The sequence below is a fragment of the Rosa chinensis genome, chromosome 3, assembly GCF_002994745.2.
Source record: "Rosa chinensis cultivar Old Blush chromosome 3, RchiOBHm-V2, whole genome shotgun sequence".
Classification (NCBI taxonomy): domain Eukaryota; kingdom Viridiplantae; phylum Streptophyta; class Magnoliopsida; order Rosales; family Rosaceae; genus Rosa; species Rosa chinensis.
The window spans coordinates 5370369-5386495 of record NC_037090.1 but is presented as its reverse complement, the minus strand read 5'-3'; the positions used below and the strand labels follow the sequence as shown (position 1 = coordinate 5386495).

General features: G+C 37.0%; 4 protein-coding genes and 1 non-coding gene across 6 annotated transcripts; 1 reads left to right on the top strand and 4 right to left on the bottom strand.

Annotated features, from left to right (window-relative positions):
- Positions 1-1929: 1929 nt before the first annotated feature.
- On the bottom strand, positions 1930-5982 carry LOC112194949 (26S proteasome regulatory subunit 6A homolog). The gene is made up of 10 exons (XM_024335214.2): positions 5745-5982; positions 5355-5471; positions 4835-4942; positions 4312-4503; positions 4013-4204; positions 3440-3558; positions 3167-3254; positions 2604-2723; positions 2380-2520; positions 1930-2226 (listed from the first exon to the last, which is right to left on the bottom strand). Exons 1-10 carry the CDS (start codon positions 5862-5864, stop codon positions 2149-2151), a joined length of 1275 nt encoding a protein of 424 aa, XP_024190982.1. The 5' UTR covers positions 5865-5982; the 3' UTR covers positions 1930-2148.
- Positions 5983-6167: 185 nt separating this feature from the next.
- On the top strand, positions 6168-7673 carry LOC112194631 (50S ribosomal protein L18-like). The gene is made up of 2 exons (XM_024334846.2): positions 6168-6211; positions 7090-7673. Exon 2 carries the CDS (start codon positions 7096-7098, stop codon positions 7438-7440), a length of 345 nt encoding a protein of 114 aa, XP_024190614.1. The 5' UTR covers positions 6168-6211; positions 7090-7095; the 3' UTR covers positions 7441-7673.
- Positions 7674-9656: 1983 nt separating this feature from the next.
- LOC112193976 (F-box/kelch-repeat protein At3g06240) lies at positions 9657-11015 on the bottom strand. Its single transcript, XM_024334242.2, has one exon. The coding sequence runs from the start codon at positions 10872-10874 to the stop codon at positions 9933-9935; it is 942 nt and encodes a 313-aa protein (XP_024190010.2). The 5' UTR covers positions 10875-11015; the 3' UTR covers positions 9657-9932.
- A 988-nt stretch (positions 11016-12003) lies between these two features.
- On the bottom strand, positions 12004-15801 carry LOC112192859 (heparan-alpha-glucosaminide N-acetyltransferase). Of its 2 annotated transcripts, none has more exons than XM_040516641.1 (13): positions 15360-15801; positions 15000-15137; positions 14814-14895; positions 14330-14406; positions 14109-14224; positions 13876-13900; positions 13557-13673; positions 13364-13455; positions 13060-13126; positions 12887-12968; positions 12713-12804; positions 12485-12628; positions 12004-12271 (listed from the first exon to the last, which is right to left on the bottom strand). In XM_040516641.1, exons 1-13 carry the CDS (start codon positions 15489-15491, stop codon positions 12125-12127), a joined length of 1311 nt encoding a protein of 436 aa, XP_040372575.1. In that variant the 5' UTR covers positions 15492-15801; the 3' UTR covers positions 12004-12124. The 2 variants fall into 2 exon arrangements, with proteins under 2 accessions (XP_040372575.1, XP_024188528.1); XM_024332760.2 differs by having other exon boundaries at positions 13876-13993; positions 15360-15789.
- A 122-nt stretch (positions 15802-15923) lies between these two features.
- On the bottom strand, positions 15924-16111 carry LOC112195619. Its single transcript, XR_002934675.1, has one exon. It is a non-coding gene; the product is annotated as a small nucleolar RNA snoR127 (small nucleolar RNA).
- Positions 16112-16127: the final 16 nt, after the last annotated feature.

The window sequence follows — 16127 nt, the reverse complement described above, 5'->3', positions numbered from 1 at the left end:
TTTTGCATAATAATGATGATGGTGAGGGCCACCATCTTGATTCTGTTATGGAGGAACTCCATGTCCCACCTTCAATGCGTCTAAAGAGGATGAACGAGCATTGTGGACTCGAGTTTTTGGAACTTTCAGGTCATTGTGATGGGATCATTTGTTTAACTGATTTTAGAGAGAACATTGTTTTATGCAATCCAGCCATCAAGGAATTCAAACTTCTTCCGTTGTCGAGTTTTCATCTCTCTTACCCGGATGGTGTCTACGCATCTGCTGTGGGATTTGGATATGATCTCAAATCAAAATGTTATAAAGCTGTTAGAGTTTGTGAATATGGGCAAGATTACAATGATACAGGTCTTGTTACTCTACCTCCAAAAGCAGAAGTATACAACCTCGTTACAAATTCTTGGAAAGAAATCAAGGCTGATAATTTGGTGAAGAACTCTACAGTGATTTGGCCTCATAGTTGGCCTGAAGCAGCAGTCCCAACATACTGCAAGGGAATAATTTATTGGTCTGGAAAAAGGAGGGTATATCGTGACTATCCAGGTGTTGACGACGACGAACATCAGTTGGATCTCAGTAATCGGATCATTTCATTTCATATAGGTGATGAGACATTTCTTGATATACCATGTCCAGATGTTGGTTAGCTAACCCGTAGGGCTTTTGGATTGTGGAATGAATCCTTAGCTCTTTCTAGTTTGGGGGAGAGTGAGAAGGACTCCATAGATATATGAGTGCTGGACGACATTGAAGAAACTTGGACAAAATACGTTACTCTTCGCCCAGTTGTGAATATTTTATATCCGTTGACATTAGCAAGGAAGAGAGAGCAATTTCTTCTTGTTGCCATTGATGAATGCGTAGTGATCTTCTACAACTGTTGTACCGGAAAGTTTAAGTATCTCCCTATTAGTGGCGTGTTCCTAAACCACTATCAAGCTGTTTCTTATGTGAGTAGTACTGTATCAATAGAGGGAGGCAATAAGGTTGAAGAGGAGATAAGTGAAGGAATATAATTTCCAATTTTCTGTCTAGTCTTCGTAAGATGTTAAATAGCAATATAGTTTACCAGGTTATGCATTACCACTCTGCAGCTGCTTATCACAATGCCGGGCAACATGGACTTTACAAAACGAAGGGATCAAACTTTAAGAGAAAAAGTTGTCTTTTGTTGATTTGGGTAATATCGAAGGTAGATAATGACTGTGTTGTTCCACCCCTCCAAACAAGAAGAGAACGACTGATTGAGAAAGCCGGGTATTCAATCGGGCATAACATGTTTGTAATCCTCTGTTCGTTGAATAAAAAAATATATAAAAATCCTTTCATCGTCGAGAAAAAAAATCCAGGCATATACAGTACATGTTCAAACTGTGGAATTCTAGCAAACCAACTTTTTTTTTGTTTTTTTTTTTGAGAAATAGCAAGACAAAATTCCATTAGCCTTTTCTATTTAAACGCGGAACCAATGCAATCTCACAGGGTTGTAACAAAATAATCAAGCAACATGAAACCTGATAAACAGCTTAGATGAAAGTCATAACTAACTTCGATAGGAAAAGTTTGTCTCAAATACAATGTGCAAGTAAAACATTAGTCATCAACAGATTTAACAAACTTGCTACTCTACAAATCCAGAAGAAAGGTTCAACTACATCATCAAAAGGATTTCAAGCCTATTGCCAAGCTACCAAATGAAATTGACGTTGGAGAAGTTTAAGCATTTTCAGTTTTGGTAAGGCGCACGATAAGCATTATTTGTTTTGGTCTGAACACTCCTGAATCTTGATTATTAGGACAGAACATCTGGCACTCATTCGCAATGAAATGATTTAGTCAACCTTTCTCATATATCATTAAAGTATTTTAGCATTGGATTATAGTCTCAGGAAGAAAAAAGCCAAAAAAAAAAAAAAAAAAAAAGCCTAATATGTTGAATCAACTTTCATGTGTCGCTAAATGCAAGTGCAAAGGTTCATTTCATTTCATCGCTCACTAAAAAACAAACAGAATACCACGAAATAAAGGTAAATACATGTTCAATATAGGGAGGGTCTGCTAGTAACATGAACTCAGACATGCTTTTTGCGCAAAGGCTGAATAACCTTTCATACTCCGCAATAGTAATCTGAACTGCCAAGATTGAGTCTATGCATAATAGTTGAGGCTAGCCTTCTTCTTTGCTTGAACTTGTATAATACCTTCATTGAAATCTTCGTGGTTTACCTGGATTGAACAAAAATGACCCATAAGATAAAGCATTTAGAGCATGTAATTCATAAAAAAATAACTGTATCCATCTTATGAATTCAAACGCACATAATGAATACACAGTTCCCCTAAAGATCAAAGTAATAGGTATTTAATGAGATGGAGTACCTCAGTTGCATCACGGCGAAGGGCCAGCATGCCTGCCTCCACACAAACTGCTTTTAGTTGTGCACCATTGAAATCATCAGTAGAACGAGCTAATTCTTCAAAATTGACGTCCGGGTGAACATTCATCTTCCTAGAGTGAATCTACAAAATTAATGCAACAAATTAAGTTAGAGCCAGCTAAGAGCAAAATTCTCCCAAAACATAACCAATTGCGAAAGACAAACCTGCAGAATCCGAGCTCTAGCTTCTTCAGTGGGATGTGGAAACTCAATTTTACGATCCAATCGACCAGAACGCATAAGAGCAGGATCAAGGATGTCAGCACGATTTGTTGCTGCTATCACCTGTAATTTTCAGACAATTAGTCTAACTCAACCGAAAAGTGCCTGAGAATCTTCATCATGATCTATATTCAAAGTCTAAAAGTTGAATAATTGCCAGATGCAGAACATATTGTTCTAATCTTTGTATAAAGTTATATTATATTGTATGACTAGTAATATAAACGCTAAATTTTTTATATGTAAACCTCCTATTCCTCTATACTAAATAATTTCAACTTTTGAAGTTTTGAACCTATTTCTTAAATGACTACACTTTACAAAGGAAATTAAACTTTTGATGATAAAATCATATAAGTCACCAAAATTGGAAGTCAGTAATACTTTATAATCTGTGTGCAACCATGTGTCACAACAAAATAAAAGCAAGAAAAAGACCAAAATCTACAAACTGTTCTCAAATAGTCATAGCTACAAGAGAAATGGATATATGAAAACAAACAAACCTTGATCCGGTCATCGCTACTAAAGCCATCAAGTTGATTAAGCAATTCAAGCATTGTACGCTGCACCTCCCTATCACCACTCACTTCGCTGTAACCAAGAATGAGAGAACAAATTCAATCAGGAAAGCTTGACTTTAAAATTTTGACTCCATTAATACAGATATAAGTGTGGGAAAATATACCCACATCCTAAGCACATAGTTGTTAACTTATATGAAACAAAAGTTAAAATCAATATTAAATTAAAACAAATGGTGAGAAAATATAGTATACCTATCAAACCGCTTTGTGCCAATTGCATCAATTTCATCTATGAAAATGATGCAAGGAGATTTCTCTTTTGCAAGTTGAAAGGCATCGCGAACAAGTTTTGCTCCATCCCCAATGAACATCTACATACATTGCAAGTATGATTACCTCATTATGAGTTAGAAAAGCTAGAGTTAAACATTCTACATAACTATAAAAAAAATTTGGTGATACAATGATCATTTACACTCCCAAAGGATTAAAGTCTAACATCAATCATGTATTACAAAGATAAAGCAAAGGAAATCTGTAGAACAAACATTTAAATCTAAGAAACTTCACAAACAAATAATTCAATTCTGCACAATGCAAGGACATTATAACTTTAAGAAACAGACGATCCTTGTGTAAACAGAGCAAAAAGATCGAAATAAAAGGAGCAAATGCAAATCCAAAACGAAGAAAATGAAACAATGACAGAGGCATTAAAGCATCATCAAAATCGTTACAAATGCACCTAAAATTGCTCAATACACAATCTTGCATTCAATGAAACAAAAGTTATAATGACAATAACAATAAGAAATTATGCTATACCTGAACCAGTTGTGGGCCTGCAAGTTTCAGAAAAGTGGCATTCGTTTGTGCAGCACAAGCCCGGGCCATTAAAGTTTTACCAGTTCCAGGAGGTCCATACAAAAGCACTCCCTTTGGTGGGCGAACCCCTAATTTCTGAAAACGCTCCTTGTGGGTCATGGGTAAAACTATTGCCTCAACCAGTTCTTGAATCTGTTGTAGCCACACAAAAAAAAGGTATTAGGGTACGGAATCCAAATGTTTGGTGGGATACAAACAGTGAGCAAGTCAGCAGCCCATGCCTAAAGTCAGAAACTTGCCTGTTTCTCTAGCCCTCCAATATCATTGTAATCTTCAGTTGGTTTCTCATCAACCTCCATAGCCTTCACTCGGGAATCATACTCGGATGGCAGAGTATCCAAGATCAGGTAACTATCTTTGTTCACACCAACAAGATCTCCAGGCTTTAATTTATCAGGGTCAACAAGCCCAACAACAGGCAGAAAGATTGTCTGCAATCAATAAAAACCAATACAGTTTCCTAATTAAACAAGTGAGTCTAATATGATACAAAAGAGAATTAGGTCCAAAATCAACTCTCTCAAATTTGAAGAAAATCATGGGACCGCTACATGCTGAGCTTACCCCCGAATTCAACAAACTCAAAGGAAGTTCATGTAGACAGATTAAAAACTAGTTTTCCAAATGATGATGAACGACTGTTTCAAAATGAATCAAATTGCAGGAAGGATAAAGTGAGAGCCACTATACAACTAACTGCACTCTTTGCTTTTACTAGTAATGTACAAAAATATGAACAAAACATTAATCAGCAGGCTTTACCTGACGAGTAGATGTTTTCAAAACAACACACTTGCCCTTTCTTTGTGAGTCAAGATCAATGTTTGCCCCATCTTCCTCAGCTTCATCTTCTGGATTCATTTCTAATATCTGAAAATGTTACAAGTCAGAACAAATTACTGTTAGAAGAACAACAAACTCAAAATCTTAAAAAACAGGCTCAGAGCTCAAAGGTCTGCAACTAGTCTATATATACAACAAAAGAGTCATTAGTGAAATTACATATTCATATACTTATAAGTCATCTAACAAGGTCTCAGAGTATGGTGACCCAAACAAGTTATACAATTGTTTAATATACTTCTATCAACGGCTTAAAATTAAATTGGTACAAGTCTGTCATAAGTTAAACCTTAAGTTAATGCATATCTGGCACATAAATTAAGCTAACAAGGCAAATTGGACACTTTTCCATTTGCATCCCCAACCACAATAACTATGCTTAAAGCAAGAAATACAGAAACTAGAAAAACCTAAACCCCACAGAGAAAAAGGAGCATACCTCAACAATGTTGCCGACCAAGTAGGGCAACTGCTTATTGAGCTTAATCTTTTCCTGATTCTCCTTTATCTTCTCCTTGTATGAATCCAGCTCCAAGTTTGTTCTTTGCAATTCTTCCTTCAATCCCACACCAAAAAGTCAGACAAATACACTAAAAAATTACTTGAGAAAAAATAACTACATGCTTATCCTTTTACAACCCAATAAATCCCAAAACAAAATTTCACAAAAACCCACAAATTCCATGGCATAACAAAATCAAATTCGAAGGCTTTTCACCCTAATTCTCCGAATTAAGTCAATAATTACAGGAAACCCTAACTCCCACTCATAAGAGCTGTAACCCTACACTAGCACAGAGAGAGAAAGTTAGAGAGAGAGAGAAGGGACCTTGAGAATTCGGATCTCGTTGTCGAGAAGACGTGTGGCTCTGACAATGTCGTCGGTGGTCATCGCGGCGAGCTGATCGTCCTCGAAGCTCGTATCCTCGACCACCATGTTGGTCGCCATAATCGGAGTGATTCAGATTTGCTTCTACGAGAGTGAGAGAGAAGAGTTTTCAGATTGTAGAAGCAAGGAACTTTAGTGAATGCTTCTGCTTCCTGTTATATAGAGCCAGAGAGATGTTTTCGTTTTTCTTAGCCAACACGAAGGTCTTTGTTCCGTTTTATCTGTTTGGGCCTAAACCGTCTCCTAAATGGAAAGAGAGATGGGCCTAACTCATAGTGGGCTCTGATCTGAGGGCATTAATAAGCCCAGAATATGAGGCCCAATTCTCTCCTTCAGAAAACAGAGGAACAGCGAAAGCCTCCACACCTGAAAGAAAGCTTTTTTTTTTTTGCGAGACATCCACTCCGGTAAGCCGTTCTTAACATTTACATGTTTGGAAATTGGAATCTCTTATTTCTATATGCAAGGGTCTATTTGGTTTCCCATAATCCGGATGAAAGAAATTAAGAAATCGAAATCCCAGTTAGTTTCATCTGTTTTTTCTTTTGATGACTATCCTTTGAGCTGGCTGGTGCATGCCCCAGTGTGTTTCATATTTTAAACATATGGCTCCAACCATGTTGGGTTTTTTAAGGCATAAGAACTTCTGTTTGGTTGGTTATTTATCAAAAAGAATGGCTTCTGTTTTATTTTATATAACAGGGAAGCCATAAAATTTAAAAGCTAAGATCAGGAAATATAGTTCATGTAGAGTTCAGGAACACACTTACTCGGGTGTAGATAGGCCAAGACCTTTGTACATGTCTTTCTCAGCAAACAATGTGTGTGCGCCCCACGCGATGCTTAACAAAAATAGAACTTTCCGATAGAAGAAAGTGATTTTAATCAATGTAGTATTGGGTTTCAAGTTCGTTAGGTGAGTGTTACTTTGTTGGTGGTATTGATCAGATTTCTGTGAATAGTAATTCCATTGTGATTGCTGCCTCATTTAGTAGCCTTCTTCTTTTGTGCATATGTATATGTTTTGGCTTGCCTGTACTTCAGCATGGGAGTTCTATTTGATGGTAACACTGCATTGCTGTTTCAGTTTTCTTATTAAAGTACTTCTCTTTAGATGGTTATGGTGTGTTTCTGTATGCACCTCCATTTTCTCAAGCATTCTGAGAAGTTTTGGATGAACATATTACTGTAATATTCTGTCACTTAGTGTTAACTAGTATGTAGCTAAAAAAAAATTTGAAATTTTCAGTTATTTTTTATGTTTGAATGTTTGTTTTGTTTGCAGACAGAGATGGTTGTTCCTCCTCCAATCAGGCCACCTACTGTTACGAAGTTTCTAAAGCCTTATGTCCTGAAAATGCACTTTACAAATAAATTTGTAACTGCTCAGGTCATCCACTCGCCAACTGCCACTGTAGCCTCTTCCGCAAGCTCTCAGGAAAAGGCCTTGAGAGAAAGCTTGGAATCACATCGGGATGTTGCTGCTGCTGCAAAGATTGGGAAGATATTAGGTGAGCGCCTGCTGCTCAAGAGCATCCCTGCGGTCGCAGTCCACTTGAAGAGAGAACAGAAATATCATGGTAAGGTTAAAGCTGTCATAGATAATGTGGTGGAAGCAGGTGTTAAGCTACTTTGATCTAGAAGCGCAGGTGAACAAGGAAAATTGCTAGAGTTTGCTTTTGCAACCGTAGTGTGTATCACTTATGTCTTGTTGTGGTCATGAACACATCAAAAAAATCTACTCTTGATGCAATGTACATTTCTTCTATTTCAGGTTGAATACTGATTTTGATTCCCATTATATATTTTGTGGGAATGCTCGTTGTTCTAACGATATTAATGATCAAAATCTAAGGTTGGTCAATTGCTATGGAAAACAACGAGAAGTTTGTATAATTTCCAACAGAACTAGTTCCATCCATTCAAATATTTCATTTTAAGCTCTTTAACATTGGACATAAAGATACGTACTCTTAAGCTTGTTGCCTTCTATTTATAGAAACAATACTATTAAAACATACAACGGCTTCAGAGTTCTCTGGATACATACTTTCAATGGAAAGATAATTGATCTTTTTGGTACTAATGTTGTATGAAGCTATACGTCCATCTGTGGCGATCATAAGAATTTCATCACTGTTCCAGAATTCCAAATCCTTCTTGATTCCCACTACAGCTTCTAAGGTTACCTGTTTTGTCCAGGGAACCTTACCACTACTCAAATTATCCATTACCCATAATCCATATGCATCTGGACCACCAATTCGGTACAAACAACAAAGCCAAAAAGAGCGATGGTTTCCTTCCACACAACAATGTGCATATCAGAATACCGCGCATCTAAGCTATACGGAAGTAGTATGTGATCAAATAGAAGATGGTCAGATTGAAATGACGATCGAAAAGGCTTACCTGCTCTATAGAAGTTTTTTAGATTTAAGTAATTCAGTTATTATGATAGCTAGGTTGATGAGTTATCTCTGTTTTTTTTTTTTCTTCTTCTTGTTTTCTTTGGGGTTAGAGAGCATGCTTGCTAGCTATGGAATAGCTCCCTGAAGACATTTCTTGGGAGCTATTATAAGAGTATGACACAGTCAAGGATATTAGAGCCTATGGACCCGTAATTTATGGAGTATATAAATTTAGCTGACCACATTATGCCCCCCACTTGGGAGTTTGGGACTAGACTAGAGCCTTAAGCTGTGTCCAGTGTTTGACTAAAGACAGTAAAATTTCAATAAATGAATGAATGTTCAATAAATTAAAATTTTGGATTAAATAATAAATTTCTCCAATTAGACTAAGGACCGGTGTATATTATTAAGAAACTTCGCTTATATACAAATCGGGTGGTTAAGTTTGGACACTATCTGTACAATGGTGGACCACGCTTGTCGCTATTTAACATGGTATCAGAGCGGGTCTCTCTCCAATTGCTTCTCCAATTGCCCAAATTTGGGTTCCTTATGTTGCCATCGGAAGATTCCGATTGGATTGTTACCAAGTGTCCAATGTGGGCCTTGGATTGTTATATTGACCAAGTATCCAATATGAGACTTGTGTCCCAATTTCTAATGTGGGAATTGGATTGTTACTTAATTTCACGTGTAGACCTAAAGCTAGGTGTCTAGGTTGCACGTGAGGGGGCGTGTTGGAGAGAAAAGATCTCACATTGGAAAAGTGACAAATAAAATATAATTTATAAGTGGGTGGATCACACCCAATTGTACTGAGACATTTTGTAATTAAAACCTAACACGGTAACACCTAATAGGTGGTTAAGTTGGGACAGTATCGGTACAATGTTGGACCACGAGCCACGCTTGTCGCTATTTAACAGGTTATTCATTGTGCCTTTTAAACTTGGGATTTTCTTACATAAAAACAACGAATTATGGTAAACACATTACCTGTAGTCTTCCTCTAAAAAAGCAAGGGTCAATGACATGTAATGTCACTTTTACTAACTTATTATTCTCTAGGCCACGTAATCTTTTTATCCCTCATTACTTAAACATTGCAGTGCATGAAGAAATAAAGATCAAGCAAATTCATTTACGCAGAGATGATGAAACCTAAAAGAGATTTACTCCTTTTTGAACATTGTTTGTCATTTTGCAACTGATCAAAATCAAACTCATGTGAGCTTTCAACTACATTAGCAGGAACAATAAGTCCAAATCAATATGTACGTGTAACAAGTAGCATGCCAGATGGATGCTTGCTCGATCGAGGATCTCCCCTACTGGAAAGTAGCAACAAAATCTCAAGAGTGAAAGAACTATGAGATTTTAGTTAATTAAATTCTACACAAAGTCATCCTTATAGGACAACAATTATCTGTACTCTCAAGCTCGTTGCTTCTCAGGTGTGACTGAAACTATACTGTTGACACAAATAACAGCTTCAGAATTTTCAGGAAACATAGTGTCAATAGGGAGGTACTTAATCTTATGAGCTTTGAAGTTGTAAGTGGCTATACGTCCATCTTTTCCAACCATTAGAATTTCGTCGTTCTTCCAAAACACCAATTCCTTCTCAATGCCCAGTATGAGCTCTAGGGTTAAGAGTTTTGTCCAAGATCCCTCCTGACTACCGAAGTTATTCAATACCCATACTCCATATGCATCAGGACCGCCAATGATACAAGCCAAAAAGAGCAATAGACTCATTCCACAAAATGACGTGCATGTTAAAATACAGCGCCAGTGGCTCGTATAAGTATAAACTATTCGGAAGCAATATATGATCAAAGACTTCAGTACTCATATCAAATGAATGGATCACCTGCCTAACCCATTCCTCGTCATCTCTATCAAAATAATCCATGAAATCCTTTTGTTTCTCACATCCGATCCAATAACAAAATCCATTGAAGTACAATTTGGTAAAACATAGGAACATAGTAGTTTCTGTTTCTAAACTATAGGTCTTCATTTCTCTCCAAGAGTCGGTACTCAAGGTGTATACTTCTATTCTGGGAAAATCATAAACGATACGATGCTCACCTAGTGTTTCTTCACTAGGATCCACAATGTTTAAAAATTTGTAATCTTTAGATTTGGGATCATAGCCAAATGCCATCGAATTTAGAGTCCCATTTGGAAGGCACTGGTTGGGAAGAATCTTGAATTCCTTGATTGCTGGATTCCATAAAACAATGTTCAAAGAAGCTACTAGACAAATAATTCCATCACAATGCCCTATAATAGATACAGCTAATAGAACTTCATCCCCCTTGAACTGGCCCCTTGTGGTTACACCAAAAGAAAGCGGAATGTGAATGTCCTCGACTGCAGAATGAATGTGATGCTCATCGTTATTGCTATTACTGGAAAGAGAAATCAATGAGCAGACAACTTCCTTCTCGTCGGTGTTGATATCCCTGAGGACGCAACTCTTGCAAAGGATGGATGTGGAGTGTTTATTGCACATGGTATTAGAAAGGTGCTTTGCTATGAAGCTAGAATTGTTGATCAAGGAATACCATGACTTACGCACGCATTTGAATCGCATCACAGATTTGGGAGGCAATATTGATAGGATTGACACCATAATCTCTTCAGACATTCTTCAAAACTCTGTTGTTTTCTATTCCGACATATACATCTATTACAGAAACAACAGATAGAAAGAATACCAAGGTCAGTTTCCAAAAGATTCACCAACAATAGTATTTGTGTTTTGATGGTTGGTTGGTTGAAATGTGATTCAAATAATACAGTTTCGGATGGAAAGTTCATGAGCTCATCATACACAGTAGATTTAGTTTCATGAGAATGCCTAGAGAATCTCTAATGTACGAGCGTACTAATCGTTACTTGCTAGGAAATCTAAGAAGACATTACTAAAGTGGTTATTACAAGAGTATGACTCGGTCAAGAAGACTTATTGGAGCAAAACTGGAGATGAGCTCATGAACTTTGGAAAATCAACTTCTTTTACCATGACATTTGGAGCAAGGAGAACCCCTTCCCATGAGGAGACGTACGTTCAGCAATTAGTTTGGTAAATTTGAGTGAAATAATCTTCAATAGCCTATGTAAGGTATTGACTACAGCGTGTAATCGATCACACTTGAATAGAATAGCTTATGTTGGTCTTAATATGTATCCTTAATCTGTATGTTTGGGTCCAAGTTGCTAGGTTTTTTTTGCTGGGTTGATTTTGACCCATTAATTAGGTTGGGGATGCCCCTTCTTTAAGGTTTTTTCTTTTTAGATTAAGAATAATTGAAGCTAAAACTTGAATCGGTTGGTCTTTAGCCTTAGTATTGTCCGGTTACTATGGTTCTTAGAGCTTAATCTTAGGGTGATGTTATGTTAGAGTCTTAGTGGCTCTATCACTCTATGTAGTGATTCAGTTCCGACGTATCCCCCCTGGGGTGATCATTATATAATGTTGCCTACATTTTCAATATATTGGAGTGATGTCCTTTCATCCAAAAAATTAAAAATGAAAGTATGTTATAGCTTTGTTTTAAAAGGCTAAAATGGTCACGTGAAATCTAAATATGTAAATAAATGACGAGCCAAGGTGACAGATCTAGACCTCGAACTTGGTCGTAAAGATCACGTTACATGGCATTATTTTAGTTAATGGTGTCATTTTTAAGGCTATTTTTTTAACCTTTTAATTAGGTTCTAATTAGTAACTTAAAATATTAAATATAAATATGTTTATTTATTCTCAGAGAAAATAAAAATTAAAAGTTTAAGCTACTGCAGTTCTTCACAGAGTTTAGTAGAAATAAAGGCATAAACAAGTAGTTCAAGAGTCCAAGATTCACTACAGTGGATACAAAGTGCTAAAAGTAGAATTTAAAGCTTCCAATATATGCCCAACCAATGCAAAATGCCAGCAACAATGCCCCAAAACAAGATCTCTGCGAAGATTACATAGAGTAGAATGCCTACTCTCCTTGAATGCCAAACCCCAACAAAAATGTGCTTCTGGATCCAATATATCTGCCGCAAGTAGCAGAAATATTACTCGTATCAGTATTAGCCGAAAAGTAAAGCTATAAAACCACTTCAGTGGAAAAGAGAATGCGAGTAGTCATAGTCAGCTATGTATAGCAAGCATGACTGCATGAGCAGTCGTAAAGAATGAGTTTCGGTGAGATAATAATCTATCTAACATGGTAATTGCAGGAAAAGAATGAAGGTATGTAAACGTACTAGCGTATTATGGGGGTCCTTGTAATACCACCCGTTGAAGAACCCTGCAAAGATGCCTTCAGCTGCCATAACGTAGACAAGCATAGCATTCATGCCGATCCATTGCAGGGGAAGAAACAGGTACTTTATATCCCAGATATCAACCTGGAATGAGAGGATATCAACTTTTATAAAGAGGAGTAAACAAAAAACTTAAAGATCCAAAATATTTCCATGACAATATCATACCATGATGTAGAAGGCTGAAAACACCAAAGCTGCTGCTCCAGATGTTATGCATACGTAACTAAACGTATATAGCTGTTTATTTGAAGGAATTGCTGCACCAGGCATAAAACATTAGAAAGAATAATGGAGTGGTATGCGCAAAACAAGTTGCATACACTTCACCTCAGTTCGCACCATGAGTGAAATGAAGAACAATTCCTAGGATGAGCAGAGCAAAGCCCATTAGGATCCAATGCTTCAATCTAGTTTGATGATCCTATAAATGCAAGAATGTTCCAAGTAAGGAATAGGCTTGACATATTTCAAGCACCAAGTATGCCAAATTACAGACTCAACAGTTAGTTAACCTTCATATGTATAAGCACATGTCCAAAATGTACTCCGACGATTGTGGAAAGAATTGCAGATATTGAGCTACAGATATGGGGAAATAAACCAGATAAGTACACAGTTCTAAAAGACTTCTCAAGCTTTAAAACTATACTTGATACACATTAGATTTGTTATTTGTGAGCCGTAATAATCACATTTCATGAGGTTTATGTAAAAACTGTGACAAGGATATAATGAATTGCTCGAATTTAAAGTACCTTTCTCAACCATTTCTTTTAAAAAGCTAAGGAAATAATAATTTGTCATATCCAACTCTACCTTAGAATTCCTTCAGGTTCAAAAGGAGCATGGCACCATGATGGAGCACCATTTCGGAAAGGTCCTCCATATGGAGAATTCTCAGTGCAAGCCTGGCAGTTGTACACAAGTTAACTATTTAAACCTGACAGTGTTAAAATCTCTTGATGATTAGAAAATGATTGAACGAAAGAAAGAGAGATAAACTACATACTTTTGATCTTTTCCAAGCTGGATGCTGATACATATGATTGATTCCCAACACTTGTCTATCAATGTATCCCACTGCATTACAAGGAGGATCCAGTTCTCCTCTAACGCCACAAGATACCTGAAATTGAAAAGCAAAAGGAGACATGTAAGAAACCTATTCCACAACATATTGAAGGCACATTTTCACTGAAAAGAAGTGTGATAAAATTTCATATTTTAAATTCCAACCACATACAAAGGTTCTTAACCCAATAATTCTCTCACGATTTTCAGACATGCCAATTATTTATAAGTATGCGATTTGAGAACCAGAAGCTTACCGTGAAACTCTTCCCATAATCACTACTGCCTTCGTCATGGACAGTAAATTGCCAATCAGGAACATATGTCCCATAAATAACAGCAAAGTAAGTTGTGAGAACACATGCTGCAACCAGCCTTGAAATTTTGAAATGAAGAATCATCACTAATTGTTTTACCAAAAATAAAATAAAATAAAAAGAACTTGTCAGCAAACGGAAACAACCATAGCATTACAGTTATATAGAATTACCATTGCCAATAGTATAACTTGAAAATGGAGAGCCTGCCAGGTGTCACATCTTTGGTTTGTGCACTTCTCAAGAAAATTTCTATCAGTGCCACTACCAGATATGCAAGAGCAATTCTCTACAGAGGGTGACTAGAATTACTACATGCTGCCATGCATCTTTAAACTGAGTTATGTAATCAAATACTAACAGCATACATATGCATATCAATTATCAATCTTACCTGGAGAATCCCGCACCATCTTATTTCTTTCATGTCAACACCATATGTTAGTTTGTCAGGAGCATGTGAGAAACCTCCTTCACAACATATTGAAGGCACGTTAACAAAACTTCCGGTCCTTAAAAAATAACACTATCAAGAAAAAAATGAACTGAAATGTATACATTTGCCTTTAACTTGCAAGTGACCTGTAGGCCTAATAGAAGAAACTTCAGTTTCTCCATCTAAACAAATATATGCAGAGTACAGCAATCACCCAGAAGAAAAAACAAAAACAAAAAAACTTGAATCACAATGAACCATGCACAACTAGCAACAAAGACTTTGATGGGAATTGTTTTTCCTAATTAGTAATGTAAGATTCTCCACCTCACCCCTCATCTGGGGATATATGGAAACAAAGCTTCTGTCATTCTCACGTCAAAGCGACATATAAGGACAGCCAAAAATTCAGAGTTTAAAACACAGAAAAAAGAACACTGACCTTGTAATAGGAGACCCCAGAAAAGGAGCTTGAGAGTTCTAAGAATCACCTTCTTGACAGCCAAAAGTTGGTCTGGTATTCTCTATAAGAAAGATTTAATCACAAAATGAAGTAATGCAAAGTCCTACAATAACTAATGACACACCTGAATTTGCTGGGGACACAAGTGATAGATGAAAATCAAACCTTGAGAGAAAGTGCAATAGACGTTCCGACAATGAAGAGGAAAAATGGCATCACAAAGTCAGCAAGATGGCAACCATTCCAGGGTGCATGCCCAATCATAGGCCACTCTCCACCGGCATCATCAACCAAAATCATCAACTACAATACAATTCCACACATCAAAATTATGCTGTGAAACCAAAACCACAAAACTACAACAGAGTATTTTCTCGAAAAGAATTCCACACATCAAAATTATGCTGTGAAACCAAAACCACAGAACTACAACAGAGTATTTTCTCGAAAAGCGAGTTTTATATTCACTTTAGTTAGTGAAAATCATGATGAACATAAAAAGAAGAAAGGGAACAAGCTGAGTACAGAGACAGTGAGGCCTCGGAAGATGTCGAGGGAAGCTACACGCTTCGGTTTTAAAGGCTTCTGGTCGGAAATATCAGGTTCCGATACGATGAGGTGGTGCTGGAGAGCCGGTTCGGCTTTGATTTCGGCCATCTTCTTGTATGAAACAGTGAGGTCAAGGGCAGTTGATGAAATGATATGAGGATTTTTTTTTTTTTTTGGTCATGAGAAATGATATGAGGATGAGCCAAGACTAAAAGTAAGCTTGTCAGTAACTGTAACCTACAAGTTGCAAGAAGATAGTTTCACAGTCGCAGTCTACATTCGGATGGTGATGGGATGAAAGACTGCATTGCTGCCTGCCAGCACTAACTAACCACGTGCTTTGAAATGCAGGAACAGACCAAAAATTATAATTTTACAGCCATATGTAATGTTTTGACTTTTGAGAACTTGTACTACGCTACCGAGCATCACACGTTTGAGAACATATATATATATATATATATATATGCTCTGAAAAACAATAGAATCCTAGGTATTTTTCATCAACAAAGAGAACAGAGGACAAAAATTATGAAGAATTCTGGTCAGCCAGCACCCAATCTCGGTTTTATCATCAGAGAGGATACACTTCAACAAAAGGCAAATTTCCAAAGCCTTATCGAGTCCATAGAAGAGAGACACCCGCCTCTCTAGTAAGAACAAAGGTTAGGAGAAAATGCCTCCTGGAGCATATCGACGTATGATTTGGCTAATTTGCATCATCCCAGAGTGACAAACACAAAC